Source organism: Acomys minous (assembly GCF_964271855.1).
Source record: "Acomys minous genome assembly, chromosome: 8".
Taxonomy (NCBI): Eukaryota; Metazoa; Chordata; class Mammalia; order Rodentia; family Muridae; genus Acomys; species Acomys minous.
Window position 1 is genome coordinate 7,858,398 of NC_140489.1, and position 16,216 is coordinate 7,874,613.

A 16,216-nucleotide genomic window follows, 5' to 3' on the forward strand; every position below is an offset into this window, starting at 1 on the left:
AAGTAAGGAACCCCAATAAAGTAGCTAACAGTTCACCTACACACTCCAGCACCATACGAAAGCCCAACACGGCCAGCATAAGCCTTCCTCAATGTCTGCTCAGACCTAAAGCCACGGCCGGCCAATCCGTGGGGCCACCAGGACCCCTTTGGACCAGTGCCTGAGGTCTGAGCACATCACCTGAGGCTGCCTTTGGGACCCAGCTCAATGTCACCTCCTCTAGGAATTATTTAATCCACCTGAACAGTCAGTGGCGTCTGCACCCTACTCCCCAGGTTCTGTCCCCCATTTCTCAGGCAGCCAAGCTGTTGGGTCAAAGCCTCGCAGGACAGAGTGGTTGGCCTCCCTTCGGTACGGTAAGGGGAGGAGTGCTGGGCCACCATCAGGCACTACAACCCCAAGCATAGCCTCAAAGCCCAGCCCCAGGGAGCAGCTCTGGCTTGGGCACAATTCTCAGCACAGGCCACATCCAAGAGTGAGGTCCGGCTAACAGGCAGGTTGCACCTACCTCAGGAGGCCTACAGCCAGAAAAAGGGGAGGAGCCGTAGGAGAGCTTGCTGCAGTGAGCCCCGCCAAGACCATGCTACAGGGCACCCAGACCTGGTCAGGAGCCCAAAATGGAGTCAGTGGGCCTGGGGTGGTCCCTCTGCACTTCTGCCCATCTCCTTGAAATGCCACTGGACACACAGACCAAGTGTGAAAGCCTACCAGCCCACATCAGGGACTTTGCAAAGTCCCCAAGCCTGCATGGCTGGCTGCTGTGTGCACGGAATGCATACCTGAAACTCTACCACAGAAGCACGGTTCCCTGGAAACACCCACAGATCCTCGGCTGTCTGCTGTCCAGGCAGCTACTGGGGCCCGGGGTTCCCTATGCAACCATACACACACGACCCGCAACAGTCTGCCCCTGCCCTGCTCCATCTCCCCCATAAGCCATCAGTGTCTCACTCCCAGCAGGGCAATTTATACCTTCTCTGCCTAGAGGATGCCCCCACCAGGGTCGGGGGGTGGGGGGTGGGGACTCGGACCAACAGTGCGAAATACATCACCCTCTGTGATGGGCGCTGAGGGCCCTCTGACTAAGTCCTCAACAAGCAGACGGCTATGCCTTCAGCACGGCGCTCCTGGAGAAGGGGAGAGTCAAGCAGGGCTCATGGATCGTGCCGGCGGAGCCCTTGTGGTGTCTGGCCCTCCCAGGCCCAGTCACAGATAACGAGAAGCACGCAACGACCAGACAACCAGTCCTGTCCAGGGACCTTAGAGCTGGGTCAAAGGGAACCAGGTCCTCCCAGGGCTCCCCGGTGGGAGGGAAAGCTTCGAAGACGCCCTTCAACCTAAATGTCAATGCCAGCAACAGTGGACCTCACACTATACTCCAGGCTCTGTCTTCCATCCGTAAGGGGAGTCTATTTCACCCGATCTAATGACACTGAGGACAGCCTACCACAGCGGCATCTCAAAGGAAGGTGTTCTCACTAAACCCAAGCCCGGCTAAGGGTCATCCCAGGAGTCCTAGGGTTCCTGTATCAGCTCACAGCAGCACAGGCGAGCTAAACAGCAATGGTAGCCAAAAACATCCCAGACTTCCCTGGGGTTGCAGCAGCCCCCGCCAATACCGTGCCACAGGGCACCCGGACGTGGTCAGGAGCCCAAATGGGAGTCAGCTGTATAGTTCAATAGCCCACCTACCCAGAACACTCACCAGGCAGGTGGGTGGCAAGAAGCTGTTGACCCTTGAGAGGCTCCACACACCCTCCAGGCACTGCTGAGCCTGGATGGTAACAGTACTCAACGCTCCCCCAAGGCCTGCTGGCGCTACGGACACCTGGACGCTGGGGCCGGGTGGCCACGCTGTTGCCTTCCTCCTGTCAGGCCCCACGGGAGACTGCCTCCCTGTGAGGCCCGCTGGCCCAGGTGGGTCCCTAGGGCTGGGAGCCACAAGGTGTCCTCGGGAAGCATCAGGGTCCTCGTGGCTGGTAGGGGTCTGTAAAAGGCGCAGCGCTTCCCGGGTGAGCTGGTGCAGGTGCGTGGTGCATACGTCACAGCGGTTCTCCGTGTCAGGGCGGCACGCTGGCTGAACCCCAGATGCCGGGAGCTTCTCAAGAAGCAGAGTGGAGAGGCAAGGATCCTGGGGGACAACAAGGGACAGCAATCAGTGCTTGGGTACACAGGGAGCGCCCCCACCCCAGCTCGTGGTGTAGCCAGAGCAACACCATCCGTGACATTATTATGGCCCATACTATTTCGTCCGCACGAGCCCAGCAGGAAGATAATTATCAGAGTTAATAGTGAGGTTCCCCATGCCCTCGACAGCCACCACCTCACCACCATCATTAACCACGCTAGTTCACAGCTAACAAGATGCATTTGTAGCTCCGTGACAACCAGCTCGTGGGTAAAGACACTGGTCCAGGGCCTTGCGGAAGGCTGGTGAGAAGTGACCCGGGAGCTCCTTTCCCCAGCTGGCTCTCATGGGGCGGGGCTCAGACCCTCTCCCTGTCTTTGCAGTCTCCAGCCAGCCCTGGGAGAGGCTGGGGGCACAGTGAAACGGGGCACTACTGTGAACGGCTCTCTTAGCAAAGTGCTCAGAACAAGTGTGGTCATCTCTGCCCCTCACAGCAGCAGGGACAGCACGGCTCATTGTCCTGAGTGAGGAGTGCCCAGAGGCATCAAGCCAAGAGACAGCGTCCAGAGATGGGCAGCCTCCAGGAGCCCTAAAGCAGGCTGTAGGTCAGGAGGCCAAGACTGCCACCAGAGCGACACAACACCCTCTGTGGGGGTCACGCCTCCCACCCAGAGACTGTGGCTGGGCTGGGCGCAGAGTGAGCTCTCCAGAAGCAAGGCACTCAGCCTGAACTAATCGCCTGCTCTCCTAGGCCAGCCCCCAAGATTTACAGCCCCTTGGACAAACATAGCCCCCCGTCCAGCTATAGCTGTCACCCTGGGTAAGAGGCCAGGATCATTTCTGGACGGTCCACTCCCCCAGTTCCAGCCTTGTCCTCCATCTGCCCAGGGTGGGGCAGTTCCTTACTCAAAGCTGGCCACGCAGCCCTCAGGTCCCAAGGGCTTTCTCACGACCCCTGACTCCAACACAGCAGCTTCCCCCAGATAGAACCATAGTTTCTCATCTATCCCAGAAATGCAGTTCCCTCAGTGTGCCCAGGGCCGTCACGTGTGCCCACAATACTCACTGAAGTGCTGAAGGCTGTGGCCAAGGCAGCCAATGCAGCGAGAGCAAGGGACCTGTCATGACTAAGGGCTTTCTTCCTTGGCTCTATTTCCACCCAGGTCCCAGGGCAGATAAGCATGACCCCGTCAGACCCAGCATCGTGCCAGCTGCCTGATTTATGGAATACTCCATAAATTCTGGATGGTTTCCAAGGTGAGAAGTGCATGGTGGACCACATCCCCATTAGCTGATGCCCCTGGAATTCACCAGTCTAGGCATACAGGGCACCCTGCAGGGGCAAGAGAGCACCCCCCAGAAATGGCACAGGGGTGGAGGTTGGGGTGGGGTGATCCCAGCAACGCCCCAGCCCCAGGCTGTGGTAGCCAGGCCTGTTTCCAGTCTGGCTCTCAGGCACTAATTTTCCACTCAGCAGGAGGCTGCAAAGGGAAGGAAGTGTGGCCTGTTGCAGCCATTAGCTCTGCTTGAAAGGGGCCGCCCAGCCCTAGCTCTAGCCTAGAATCCAGCCTCGGCTATCCTTTGTTCTGGGACCTCTGAACAGGCCTGGAGGCCTGTCTCCGCGACCACAGCCTCTGAAACAATCCTCCTGCCACTGCACAGCAGGAGGCAAGAGTGAGAGAGGTGCCTGGCCGGCCAGCGGAAGGCCATCCAGGCAGCAGGCAGGAGCCAAGAGGGAGATGGAGTGGATATCATGTTCAGGTCCTCACTGGGAAGGAGGTCAAAGGTCATTTGCTCACCAGTGGGCACCAGGCAGTTCGGATGGGGGGGGGGGGAGTTGTCTTCCGCCCAACAGCTGCCCTGCACCCCAGGCCCTGCTGTATAAGCCCCTAATGGGCGACAATCCTTGGCCAAGACCCAGGGTGGGTACAAGCACCTCTGGTACAAGTGGCCAAGTCAGCATTTTTGGTCCCCTCACCACCCAACTCTGGGGCCCGGGGCGGGGCAGAGTGGAGAGAAAGAAACTAATAGTTAGGCCCCGCTGAAGCCAGGGCCACTTTTCCAGTCCAGAGTCACACGGCAGGAGGTGAGCAGTCTGCTGGGGTGTGACAAGCTGATCAAACACACTAGGCTGCAGCTGGAGGGGGGGGAGTAGGGGTGGGGGGGATCATGACGGACAGCACTGAGGTCCACAGAAAGCAGAACCACTGTGCTGTGCGGCTGGGTCATTCAGAACCATACAGCCCACTCCGAGACTAGAGGAGACTAGAGGAGGACCAACCTTGCAGCGGGGCCAGCATGTGTCGTTCCCCCCGCCCCCCCTCGGCCCCCCCTACCCTCAGCCAGCAGCAAACCCTGCCTGCTTGAACTTCGTTTAGCTGTATAACGGGTGGAGCAGGAGTCCAGGAGGACCGGTCAGGACCCTTCCCTGCCGTGACCAGCTTCCTCTCTCAGCCACCCCTGCAGCTCAGTGTCCAGGAGCCCAAGCCCCCAGGGGTTCTGGCCCAGGTTCAGGATTTTCACTCAGAAGCCCCAGCCACTGGGCCTGTTACCTCCAAAACCCATTTGCTCTCAGATAGACAGTAATTACTCCACTGCAAAATATTACTTTTAATTTCCGCTTTATGGTCTAATTAAACAGATATTTTACTTGTGTTTGGAAAGTATTTTTCTTAATTTGATTCAATTTAGCACTGTGCATAACCCACCCATCACGCGGTGGGTTTTAGGGTGCCTCCCGTTTAAAAATGATGACTTTTCCTGGTTTTTATTTTGTTTCTGGGTCTGTAAGTTGCTTTAAGTAATCCTTCCATTTTCTCCTGGGAGAATGAAATGTCAGCTGTCCTGGCTTCAGGGCTGGTCAAGCTTAACCCAGGAGCCAGGAAAAACACAGGCTGGACCTCCCCCAGCCACGGGGAGATTGGTGGATCCTGTTCCCAGTTCTGGTCACACAACCAGCTGCCTTAGTTTGCTCTCTCTGAGCCCTGCCAAGGGGATCCCAGCACCCACCTGATACCCTGGTGACACCACAAGGCCCCCACCCCACCCCCACCCCCGCCCTGCACTGCCACACAAGCACAAGGGAGCGAGCAGGCAAGCAGGAGGCCCCTGTGACTGCAATGCCTGCCTTCCCAAACAAAGCATTCTGGGCTATGACCCTGTATAGCAACTGTTTCCGGAGTTGACAACAGGTCCAGGAAGGGACTCCCAGTGGCCTGCTGTCGAGGACATTCCTATGTCTCGTGCAGCCTGGCAGGGTGGTCCAGGGCTCAATTTTCCAGCCTGGAAACTGGCAGGCACGCCCAGGCTGCGCTAGTACGCCCACCCTATCAGGCACCTTACTAGGGCAGGACTCTCCATCCTACCGGCCTACAGACCAGCCCACCCAGCACCGACCGGCACGCCACCCGTAGCCCTGTGCCAGGAGCAGCCCAGCTGGATGACTCAGGACAGACCCGCTCATTGAGAGCCTCCCCCTCAATGGCCACCCTGTTCTCCATGAAGAACCCCCACGGGATGCTAGAGACCTGGGGGGCACAGACATCCTCAGCTATGGGACACAGTGGCCAATCAGGACCCCACCTGAAGGGGACATACAATATTCCCTCTGAGTCAGAGTCCTGGGCACTCATCCTACAGCACAGGCTATGGTCACTAGGCAAAGCACTAAAGCCCTGTGTGCCTCAGTTTCCCCAGCGGACCATGAGGCAGTGAAGCGTCTCCTGAGGCTGTAACAGGCTCACACTGCCAGGTTGAGTTACATCACCTCCTAAAGCTGGGCTACAGTGGGGCTTGCTAGTGCCTCGGAGACAGGTGAGGACCAAAGAAGCCGAACCTCACCGGTAACCAGCCGGGGGGCCACCACATGTACAGAATCTGGACCAGGCCGCTGCCTCTGTGCAGTCTCTGGGCGGACTCCTAGAGACCACGGCATGCAGGTGGCCACGGATGGGCCCCACCCTCCAAGCAGGGCTGCCTGAGAGTGCTGGACTGGACCACAGAGGACATTCCAGACATACAGATCGCAACAAAGACTTCCTGGAGCAACCCAGACTCCAGCTATGGCCCCGAGGGCATGAGGCAGCTCTGTCCATGCCACCTCACTGGTTCCCAACCCTGTCTGTTACCAATGACAGTCTCTGCATGAGCTCCGGGCATACCCACCTCACGGCTTTGATGACTAGTCTCTGATTAGCCTTGCACCTTCCCTATGGGTCTGCTTCTAACCTGCAGATGCCACAGGTGAGGGGACGGCAGGTGAGGGGCTCAGGCAGCTTCCATTGCCTCCCTTACTACACAGGAAAAGTATCCTATGTGCCTGCGTGCTCGGAGGTCTTTAGCCTACGTGCTGGTCCTGGCCTCTGCTACCAAGAGTCTGGCTGGGGTGCTCTGGCCTTTCCACCCTTTCGGCTTGTATCTGGAACTCTTCTCCCCACCGGCTCTTAGGGAACCTATAGAAAGGGAAGGGTCCTGACCCTGTAAGAGATACCACCCATAGCATCAAGCCTAGCCCACCTACCAGGCAGGACTAACTCCCTCTCAGCCCATCTGTCACTCCACTGGAGTGAAATGACAGGCAGGCCCCTAGAATCAACCAGCATCCTACACCCACCACTTGGCAAAGTCTGGCCACTCCACCTCTACAGATGGCCACCTTGTCTGACCTCCACCAAGAAAATGCCCTCCTTAGGAAGGCCACAGAAACTGAGGCACTTACCTCAGGCCCTGGACTCTAAGGTCCCTCCTCCCCCGCCCCCCCCCCCCAAGTGACTATTAGGTTTCTGGATCTGGCGATCAGAAGGCAGGAGCCAGACCTCTGGACGCTTCCTCTTGTGGGAGCAGGCACAGGGAAGAGGAGAGGCAGACAGAGCAAGATAGGCCTTATGGTTGACCTAAACACAAAACCACTGAGTTGGCTTTAGGTCAGTCTCTGGGGTTCCACACAGACTGGGCCTATGAAACCAACAGGAAGGAACCCACGGCTGCCAGGCTGGAGCCATGAGCTGGGCCAACAGGATGGAAGGAAGCCCACCCAGGAATCCAGGCCCCCTGCACACAAGCTCCAGTGTGGCACGCTCTACCCGGAAAGAGGAGGCAGCCCAGGCTGACCCTGCTGCCTGAGTCAGAGGTCAAAGCAAGCATCCATCTAAATCCGGACACCGCCAGCACCAGGCCTGGCCCTGGGCCACACAGGACTATCAATCTACTAGCACAGTGACCTACCTGTGAGGCCTGCTTGCCCACCTCCACCCCCAGCAGGATGCTACCACAGGGCAGGAAGAAGACAAGGCTGGGGGCCTCTCACTGAGCACCAGATGACCATCAACCAGCCTTAGGCTTTCCTGACTACAGAGGTGCACATCTCAGAGATGCTGTCCTGGCGGAGACAGTGTATTCATCCTGCAAAGCCACTTGGATGATGAGACACAGCCAGGGTTCCAAACCAGGAAGAGCAAAGGTGACTCCTCTTTGGGCCTTGTAGGGACAGATGGGAAAACAGGCCTCTAGCTCCTGCCTACCACAGGCTCCCCTGCCATTGTTCAGTCCAGTGGCAGAGGCTAGACCACCCAGGTGGCTGCTAGCAGGAACCCACAGGGCCAGGCCAGTCTCACCCACCTGCCCTGCACTGTTCCTTCCCCATTCTGTGAGCCAAATAAACGGTGAAGCTAGGCCAAGGCATGCCACGCTGTGCGGCCGTGCTTACTTACTAAGACTGTGGGGTAGCTTCCAGGAGCTGCAGAGCGTAAACTAAAAACAAAACGATGTGACTACGAGACAGTCCAACACAAACACACAGAAACGAGCCCGAGGAGAACAATCCTATGATCCTATGTGGTCTGGAGCTGAACGGGTCTACTTACTGTGAGCCTCCAGCAGGTTAAAGTAAGGAAGAACTAAACCTTCATTGCTATTTAAGACAAGAACCAGGTCCCCTGATGTCCAGCTACAAGGTCCTTCCAGGACACCAGAGGGAGGTTTTTGGAAACCCTACCTACGCCAAGCCATGGCAAGGCCTTTCCATCTGACTGAGCCACTCAAAGTGCAAGGGGAGCCCTACAGTCTCCCTGCCCCCATAGAGCCACCTCTCATGAGAGGACAGTGACGTCACTGACTACTCAGTTCTTGCTGAGCTTCATGTATGATAGACAGCCTTCCTGGTACAAGACATGTATACACACACACACACACACACACACACACACACACACACACACACACACCTCAAGACATGAAGCTTGTACTGGGCACCCCAGGCATGCACAATAGCCACTCTGACACTGCCCCAGCAGAAGTTCAAAGGGCACAGAATCATACCCTTAAACCTAAGTCCTCCCCCAAGTGCTCCCCTCCCCTCCCACATGCCGGAAAACCCAGGCCAGCAAAACTGGTAAGATGGACACTGTAGAGACCTATTCAATCCCCCACACTGATCGAAAGGCCACACAAGGAACAGAGAAGCCAACGCAGGGAGCTGCAGAAGCTGAAGGGTAAGACTGGGGCTACTGGGGTCCTCCCGGTCGCACTTGGACCCTAGAGCAGCGCAGATCCCTGAGCACCTCCAGTTCAGCCACTGGAGTAGACACCTCCCTGCTGAGTCACCTCATCCCCTGCCAGGCAGCCCCAGGGAGGCACAAGCCCCTCGCACACCTCCCCTAGCTGACACCTGGGCTCAGCTGGGAAACAGTGTTGACGCCAGGGCCCCACCCTGCAAGGGCCCCAGGCAGCAACTGGGCCTGGCTCCAAACAGCAAGGAAAGTGGCAGCCCATGAGTCCGGGGGAGCACTAGCTGTCCCAGGGAGCCATTTCCGAATCAGAGGAAGCGGCCGCAGTCCTAGATCACCAGGGCCATAACCTGTTATGGGGGAGCCCAGTCTTACCCCCCACCCCCACGTTACAGTGCAATCAGAGCTGGGGGCCATGCAGTCAAAGCATGCATGCCCCTGCCTTCCTAAGTAGAAGGTGGTCCAGTGAGAAAGGGCCAAGATATGCCCATAAATGGTGTCATGATGAAATTAGCGCATACCAAGCCACTGAGGCTAGGCCACAGGGCGGGTGGGAAGGACCCAGGCCCTGACCCTGCAAGGCTGGCTCTTGTGGGTGTGGAGGTTCCAGAACCAAGAGAAAGCACCCTCGGCCACATGGGACTGGGAGCTGTAGAGGGGACTGGCACTCCAGCCTTTGGCAGCCTTGTTCACTGCTACATGCGGGCAGGCAGAGGCCATAGCAAAGGAAAGGGCCTCGGGAGGCTCTAGGATGAAACTCTGGCTGATGACCAGGGGCCGTGCAAGACCTAAGTGGGAATCAATCATTTTCCCGTTGGGGAATCCTCAGGCCAGCTCCAGTACTGACAGGCTGAAAGAATGCCACCGGCCCTCAGTAACCCTCTGGGCATCATCTAGGAAGGCCCCTAAGGGACAACAAGACATCCTTTGTAGGGGAGAAGGGTCATCCTCCTCTGGGGGCCATCCCCTTAGGGGACACACAGACAGAATCCAGCCTTCAGCGGGACCCCCGTGAGACATATGAGAGAAAGGCTCAGTCACTCAGCTGTTTAACCAGCATCTCCACACTTTGCCTACCCCCGGGAGAGCTGCTGTTTGAGGCGGGCACCCCGGGCTGAAGGAAGGGTCTGCTCGAACGCTGTGGCCATTTCCCTATAGCAGGTGTGGACACAGAAAGGATGGGGCTTGGGGACCGGGACGACAGCAGAATAAAGACCTAGGCTTTGGCTCTCAGGTGGAAAGCACCATGCCACAAGCTGTTCTCACAGGCAGGAACACCTCAAAGGGACCACAGCAGACCGATGGCCGGGTGGGCTCCAATTACAGCATCCAGAGGCCATGATCACCCGAAGAACCAGTATGAAAGTGACCCTTGAGCCACAGGGCCAGAGCTCACCCCAACACGGTTCTATGCAGACATGAGGCAGGTGACTAGTGTAGCAGAGGAGACTTAGCCAAGAGTTCTCTCACAGACCCTGCCCCCAGTGTAACTGTCCTCTGGTGAGCCAGAAGGTAACAGGGACAAGCCTTTCATAGTCACAGGATGGCTAGGGAGCGACATGTTACCAGACTGCCCCCTTGCCTGACACCTGCCCCTGTTGCTGAGATTAGACAGGGACCCCCAAGCAAAGGATTCTAAGCATGTGGCCAGGGTCCCCCAGATTCAACCTCCAGCCAGTAGTGAGAGCCTAGCAGGCTTCTTGTCTGCTCTAAGGGCCGCAGAGATCCAGGCAGACCTCCCTCTGTGCTTTCCTCAGAGGAGTACTCTTTTCTCCATAACCCAAACCAAGAAGTAGACTCCTTGGAGGATCCCAGCTCTCTGCCCGAAATTCTTAGCATCTCATTGGCTGTGAAGAACCAGAGCTCTTCCACAAGTGATGATCCCAGGGCCCTGCATCTGCCCTTCAATAGGCTCCCTCCCACCTCCCACCATGGAGACCCTGTGTGTGTGTGTGTGTGTGTGTGTGTGTGTGTGTGTGTGTATGTGTACGCACACGCGCGCCTGTGTGTCTGTGTGTCTCTCTGTGTGTGTGCGCGTGCCTGTGTGTATGCATCTGTGTGTGTGTGTGTGCGCGCACGCAGTGGTCGCTGTTCCCTGTGGACTCTGAGAAGGACCTGGCCCACAGTGATAGCACAATGACACACACTGAAATCCTGGGCTGGGGGGTCGGGGAGGGGCAGTTCAACACCTGCACCCCAGGGCTTCCCATTTTTTTCCTCAAGAAAGCTGATTGGCGGACTTCCCTATCCTGAGCACAGCACCCCACAGGTTAGAGAGCATTCCCAGAACAGACTGAGGCCACCCTGTGCGACAAAGAGCAGTAAGTACACAGTCGATGAGGGGCTAAAAGCCACCAGGCCCTGGCTAGCATAAGGGAGCCCTAACTGGCAGTGTGGAGGAGCCGAGCTCAGGAGCTGAAGAATGACTGCGGTGTGCACAGGACGGTCACGACCTCCTCTGATGGCCCTCGACTCCTCCAGGGCACTACTGTGGCTGCAGCTTTCTTACTAGGACTCGGCCAGTCAGCCCCAGGGTGGGGAGACAGCACAGCTCCTATAACAGCTTACTTCCCAAACGGCCTCAGGTGCATACCCCAAGGGCACTGCCTGAGATCCTCAAGACTTTCTGATGGGTGTCCCCCGCCCCAAGACAGGGTTTCTCTGTGTAGCCCTGGCTGTCCTGGACTCGCTGTGTAGACCAGACAGGCCTCGAACTCCCAAGTGCTTGGATTACAGGTGTGTGCCACCGCGCCCAGTTTGGCTACCACTGGCAAAAGCCAAACAACACCCATGGTCAGGCACACCCCATCAGCCCCCTCCTCCCCCCCCCCCCCCAGAGGCTGTTAATAACTCCACCACAGACAATGCCAGGGGGCCGGGAGAGGTGGCCAGAACAGACCCACCTGACTGGCATACACCACATCCGACGTGGCCCAGAGGAACTCAGGGTCTGGCCCTCGCCACAACAGTGCTTCGAGGACTGGCTAGGGATCACAGGCCGTTCCCAACTTCCCAACGCCTCCTTCACCAAGGCTGAAGGTCAGGAGCAGCTTCCTGTGGAGACCCCCACAGCCCTGCCTTGCACACTTCCAGGGGCCATTGTTCCCTGGAACAATGAATGGCCCTGCTCTTCACACGCCTGGCAAGCCTGGCTGGAAAGCCCGCAGACCCCTCCTCTCTCCCATTAGCACTTGCCAGCCAAGCTGCAGCCCGGGAGACCCAGTCACTTGCCACATGGAAGGCCTAGGCCCAAGAGGCTGAGATCCAGGGTAGGACACAGGCCCGTGACAGACACCGAGGAAGTGTGGGGCAAGGACACACACCCCAAAAGCGGTAGGGACCCACCCTACCCTTCTCCATACAGGTAGGTATGCTGTTGCCCAGATGCCCAAAGCACCACACCATGCTAAGGCCTGCCCTGCGTGAACTCCTCCTGTCTTCTCCTTTTCTACCCCTCCCAGACACAAACAGGCTCCAGCTGTGGGACATCTGTGGCTAAGAAAGAAATTCACCCAACCCCCTCTGACACGCAGCAGGCCCCCTAGGGTGAGGTGCGCCAACACACTCTTGCCTACTCGGAAGGTGGATGTGGCAAGAGGGCCCACGTTGAACCCGCCACACTCCAAGCCCCAGCCCCACCTCAACTTCCAGCTCTCCCCAGTCTGAAGCACGGCCGGAAGCAGGGGTCACTTACTCGGAGGGGAGTCCCGGGCCCGGTGACCAACTTCCATGCTTGTCGTTTGAGTTCCACGAGCTTCGTGTGGCAGTGGCGGCACCAACCGCCCCCGCCGGCCGAGTGGCCCTGCTCTGCGCTGGCCCCGGCGCCCTCTGGAGCAGGGCGGCTGCTGCATGGGTCTTGGTCGGGCCCGGCGGGCAACCTCTTGCGCGGGGATACCTCGAGCGGCTGGGGCTCTCGAGCCGGGCCGCACTCAGCCACCTGCGGGGGGTCGAGGAGAAGGGACAGTAAGCCCAAGCTTTCCGGCGGCGCCACTACAGAACTCCACGCAGGTGACTCCAGACCCAGGCCCTCGCCCCTAAAGCCACGCTCTCGCAAAAGTTAGGGCGCTGGATGCAACGCCAGAGGTCCCTGGTGAAGAAGCCCCAGCCCGACGATCGGGGCCCCGCCGCGCTCCGCTCCAAGCCCCACCCATAGAGGGCGCCGCACATCCCGCTAGCATCCTTGTCTCGGGCTCTGAACCCGGTGCCCGCCGGTCCCGCCGGTCCCGCCGGTCCCAGCCGCCCGCTCCTTGTCGGGCCTTGCGTACCGCCGGCTGCACCGCACACAAGGAGGCTCCGCGGCCGACCATGGCTCGGACGCAGGAAGGGAAGCGTTGGTTCTCGGGGCGCAGTGTCTACGTGATCCGGCCCGGGGGCACCCCCATGGCCAGGCCTGCTGCTCTAAAGTTGGCTGCGCCGGCGAGTGAAGGCGAGCGCGCTGTGGCAGTGGCCGGCTTGCTCCGGGACAGGCTGGGCGGGGGCGGGGGCGGGCCAAGGCTTGAAGGGGGAGGGAAGGGGGCGGGACGCCAGAGCACCGCCCCCACCCTGAGCAGAGCAAGGTGGGCGGGGGTCCTGCTCCTCCTTGCGGCCCCGCCTACTGCTAGGACCCCAACCTGTTTGGTGAGCGCTGACGGGGGAGGGGCGTTGGGGGCTGCCGAGACACAAGTTACGCGCACGCATGCGCCTATGTCCCTCCTGAGCCGGCTTGGGGTCTGCGCGCCTCCTGGAAGGCACGCCAACCCACTCCACACTTTGCGAGCGGGAAAACTGAAGCTTTTGCCAGAGGTCTCACAGCAAGGCTGCGGGGGTGACGGGTAGGGGTAATGGAAGGGGCTGGACCCCAGCCAACAGCTTCCCAAGCACAATCAGAGCACTCCCGAGTATGGGTAGTCACCCTTTGGCTCCAACTGCCTAAAGTGGGTGAGGGTCTGCGTCTCAAGAAGAGCAGTGCGCGCCTAGGAGCTATCTTGAAGTGTCTTTGCAGCCGCGCACGTGCCTGAAAGTGGATTGCAGGCTGAGCCGCCTGGGAAGTAGGAGAAAGCGAAGTGGTTGGCCCTGGGGGTGTGCCGGACCTGTTGTCAGCAAGCCTGGCAGATGGGAAGTTAGCTCCGGAATTAATTGCCTGTTTGTCTCCGACAGGGTAGTCTCTCTCTCTCTCTCTCTCTCTCTCTCTCTCTCTCTCTCTCTCTCTCTCTCTCTCTCTCTCTCTCTTTCTCTCTCTTTCTCTCTCCCTCCCTCCCTCCCTCCCTTTTCCCAGGAAAGACGAGTTGCTCTCGCCCAAGTCAGACCCCAAAGGTCGGCTCTGGATCAGCCCAAAACCCCAGATAGGATCTAGGCAGGCGCTGTAGCGGGGCTCCCCGTGACACAAGCGCCACCTGCCGGCTTCCGTGTGCATATGGTTCGAGGGCGCAGAGACACAAGGCGCCACGCGTCCTGAGCGCGGAGCTTCCGCTTCAAGCCGAGAGACCTAGGATAGCTGAGCCAGGGAGATTCAAGGAAAGGTGGGACACTCCCAGAGCAGTCAGACCTTCGCACAGTATAGGACCTGTCAAGCGACCTCTCCCCCCCTCCCCCCCTGCTCACTTAGCCCTCCTCCACTCCTCCGCACTATTGGACAGAGTGGGATGAAAGAATAACCCAGTTTTCCAGGTCATCTATGACTTAAAAGTCTGTAAACACGACGGGGAGTCATGAATAAACTGGGAACGGGCTCCTCACTTTCTAGAACCCCCAAGCCTCCAGACCCTTTACTTCCTCTTCTCAGCTTTACGAAGGAAATCAGACAAGCTTTGGCCCACCCTGCGATCTGGGTAGCCACAAGCACCACCCTCCTCAGTCCATCCCTGCAAGCACAGCTAACTGCGTCATCCCGCCCCTCCACGGCACTGAAACAAACACCCGGGGCCCAGGAGGCTCACGCGTCGTTATCGACCTCCACAAACACACATACACTCCTCCTCACATACACACCCAGGAGCATCACTCGGAATCCAGGCCCTGCGCTCGTGATGGGCCACACCCGCAACTTCACTTGCCCGCACCAGCACGGCTCTTCCGGAAACATACTCTACATTCGAGTTCCCAGAAGACACAAAAAAACACAGCCCCGCAAGACCCCGGAGTGCACCAAGCAACAGGAATCACCTCAGTAACTCAGATCACCTCCCCCTAGCCTTTTTCCTTGTCCATCCCTGCAAGGTGACAATCGGGATCTCTGCGCTACGCTCTTCTCCGTGGATGACCGCTGCTCAAGGCTCAGGTCCCAGCGCTGCCTCGACTAGAGAGAAAGAACCAAGCAGCACCAACCCGGCAAAGTGCAGTCTCCAAGCGAGATGCAGGACTCCGCCCGGACCTGCCGCGTTTTCTCGGTGCTGCGCAGCAAAGTCGCGGGACGGCGTCACCACTGCCAGCCCAGCCCCTCAAGCTCTCTCACCTTTCCTCGCCGCCTTAGGAGGTGACTGGTGAAACCCAGGATGATGTCCGAGTCCAAGCAGAGCGCCCCCATCTCCAGCAGGCTTGGCACCTTGCGGGGCGCGCCACGGGGCGGCTCGGGGGACCCCGGCAGCGCCATAGAGGAGTGGACCGTGGGCAGCGGCCCCGAGCGTCTCCAGCCGCCGCCGCAACCACCCCGCCGGCGCGCTCCCTGGCCGCGCGCCCGCCAGCGCCGAGCCTCGCTCGGCTCAGGCCGCCCACCAGGCCCCCAGTCCTCCGCGGCCGGCGCCCCCCAGCCCTGCGCTTGCTCCGCGCCGCGCGCCCGCGCGCTCCAGCCCCGCCCGCCCGCGCCGACAGCGCCCCCTCAGCCCGGGCGGCGAGCCGGACACGCGGGCCCGAGTTGGGGAGAGGTGTGGAGAGAACGAGGGACCAAGACCCCGCCGGGTTTGCACCTAACCGCCTTCTGCATCCCAAGACTCTGGGACCTTTTGCGGTGGGCATTGGCACCACCTCTAAGTTGGGCTCCTGGAAACCTCTGCAGACGCGCGGCATCTTTCCAGCTTCACTCTATGCTGTCCTAGGCATCGTGGGGTCCAGGTCTCAGAAAACACTCAGGGAAGAGGATGAGTTTGTGCTCCCAAACCTCCCCATGCTACAAAGCATCCAAGCCCACGCCGGGATCAGTGTTTAGGAACCTTCGCTCTCTAACCCAGCATAGGGCTTGCTTATCTTTGCTTGGACAAAAACTCTGGCACTCTATAGCCTTGGGCGCAGGTGGGATCAGGACATCTGGGTAGAGCATCAGTCGGGGAGAGTAAAGGTTGCCTAAGTTACCTAACTACTCCCCCAGGGGGTCATTAGAGAGAAGGATCAGAAATAAGAGGCATAGGAACCTGAAACGGGACCTGGAAAGACAGCGGGTGCAGGAAGGAGATGTCGTCAGAGGCCAGGCTAGGCTGCTGAGACACCCTGGCCCCTCCACACTCCACTAGGGAGAATCGTGCAATCTCTCCATCCCTGACTCCTCCAGCTGGAGACCCTCCACTTCTGGGGTCCCTCGCTTGTCTCCCCGCCTGTGGCAGCTAGAGATCCGTATGTCAGCCTGACAGGCCAGGGGTCCTGTGCTTCTGCTTCCAACGTTTTAATCTGAAGACCT

The 16,216-nt window shown here is 59.0% G+C and overlaps 1 protein-coding gene across 4 annotated transcripts in view; it reads right to left on the reverse strand.

Annotated features, from left to right (window-relative positions):
* Nucleotides 1-15,214, reverse strand: part of KIF26A (kinesin family member 26A) — a 38,182-nt gene extending 22,968 nt beyond the window's left edge. For 2 of the 4 annotated variants that reach the window (XM_084791953.1, XM_084791952.1), the window contains exons 1-3: nucleotides 15,062-15,214; nucleotides 12,326-12,568; nucleotides 1,706-2,131 (exon numbers count right to left, since the gene is read on the reverse strand). In XM_084791953.1, coding sequence (XP_084648079.1) covers nucleotides 1,706-2,131; nucleotides 12,326-12,568; nucleotides 15,062-15,199 — 807 coding nt within the window. In that variant the 5' untranslated portion in view covers nucleotides 15,200-15,214. Of the gene's footprint in view, nucleotides 1-1,705; nucleotides 2,132-12,325; nucleotides 12,569-12,896; nucleotides 13,099-15,061 lie in introns of those variants that run through there. The other 2 variants (XM_084791955.1, XM_084791954.1) reach the window with 1 other exon arrangement.
* Between the last annotated feature and the right edge of the window lie 1,002 nt (nucleotides 15,215-16,216).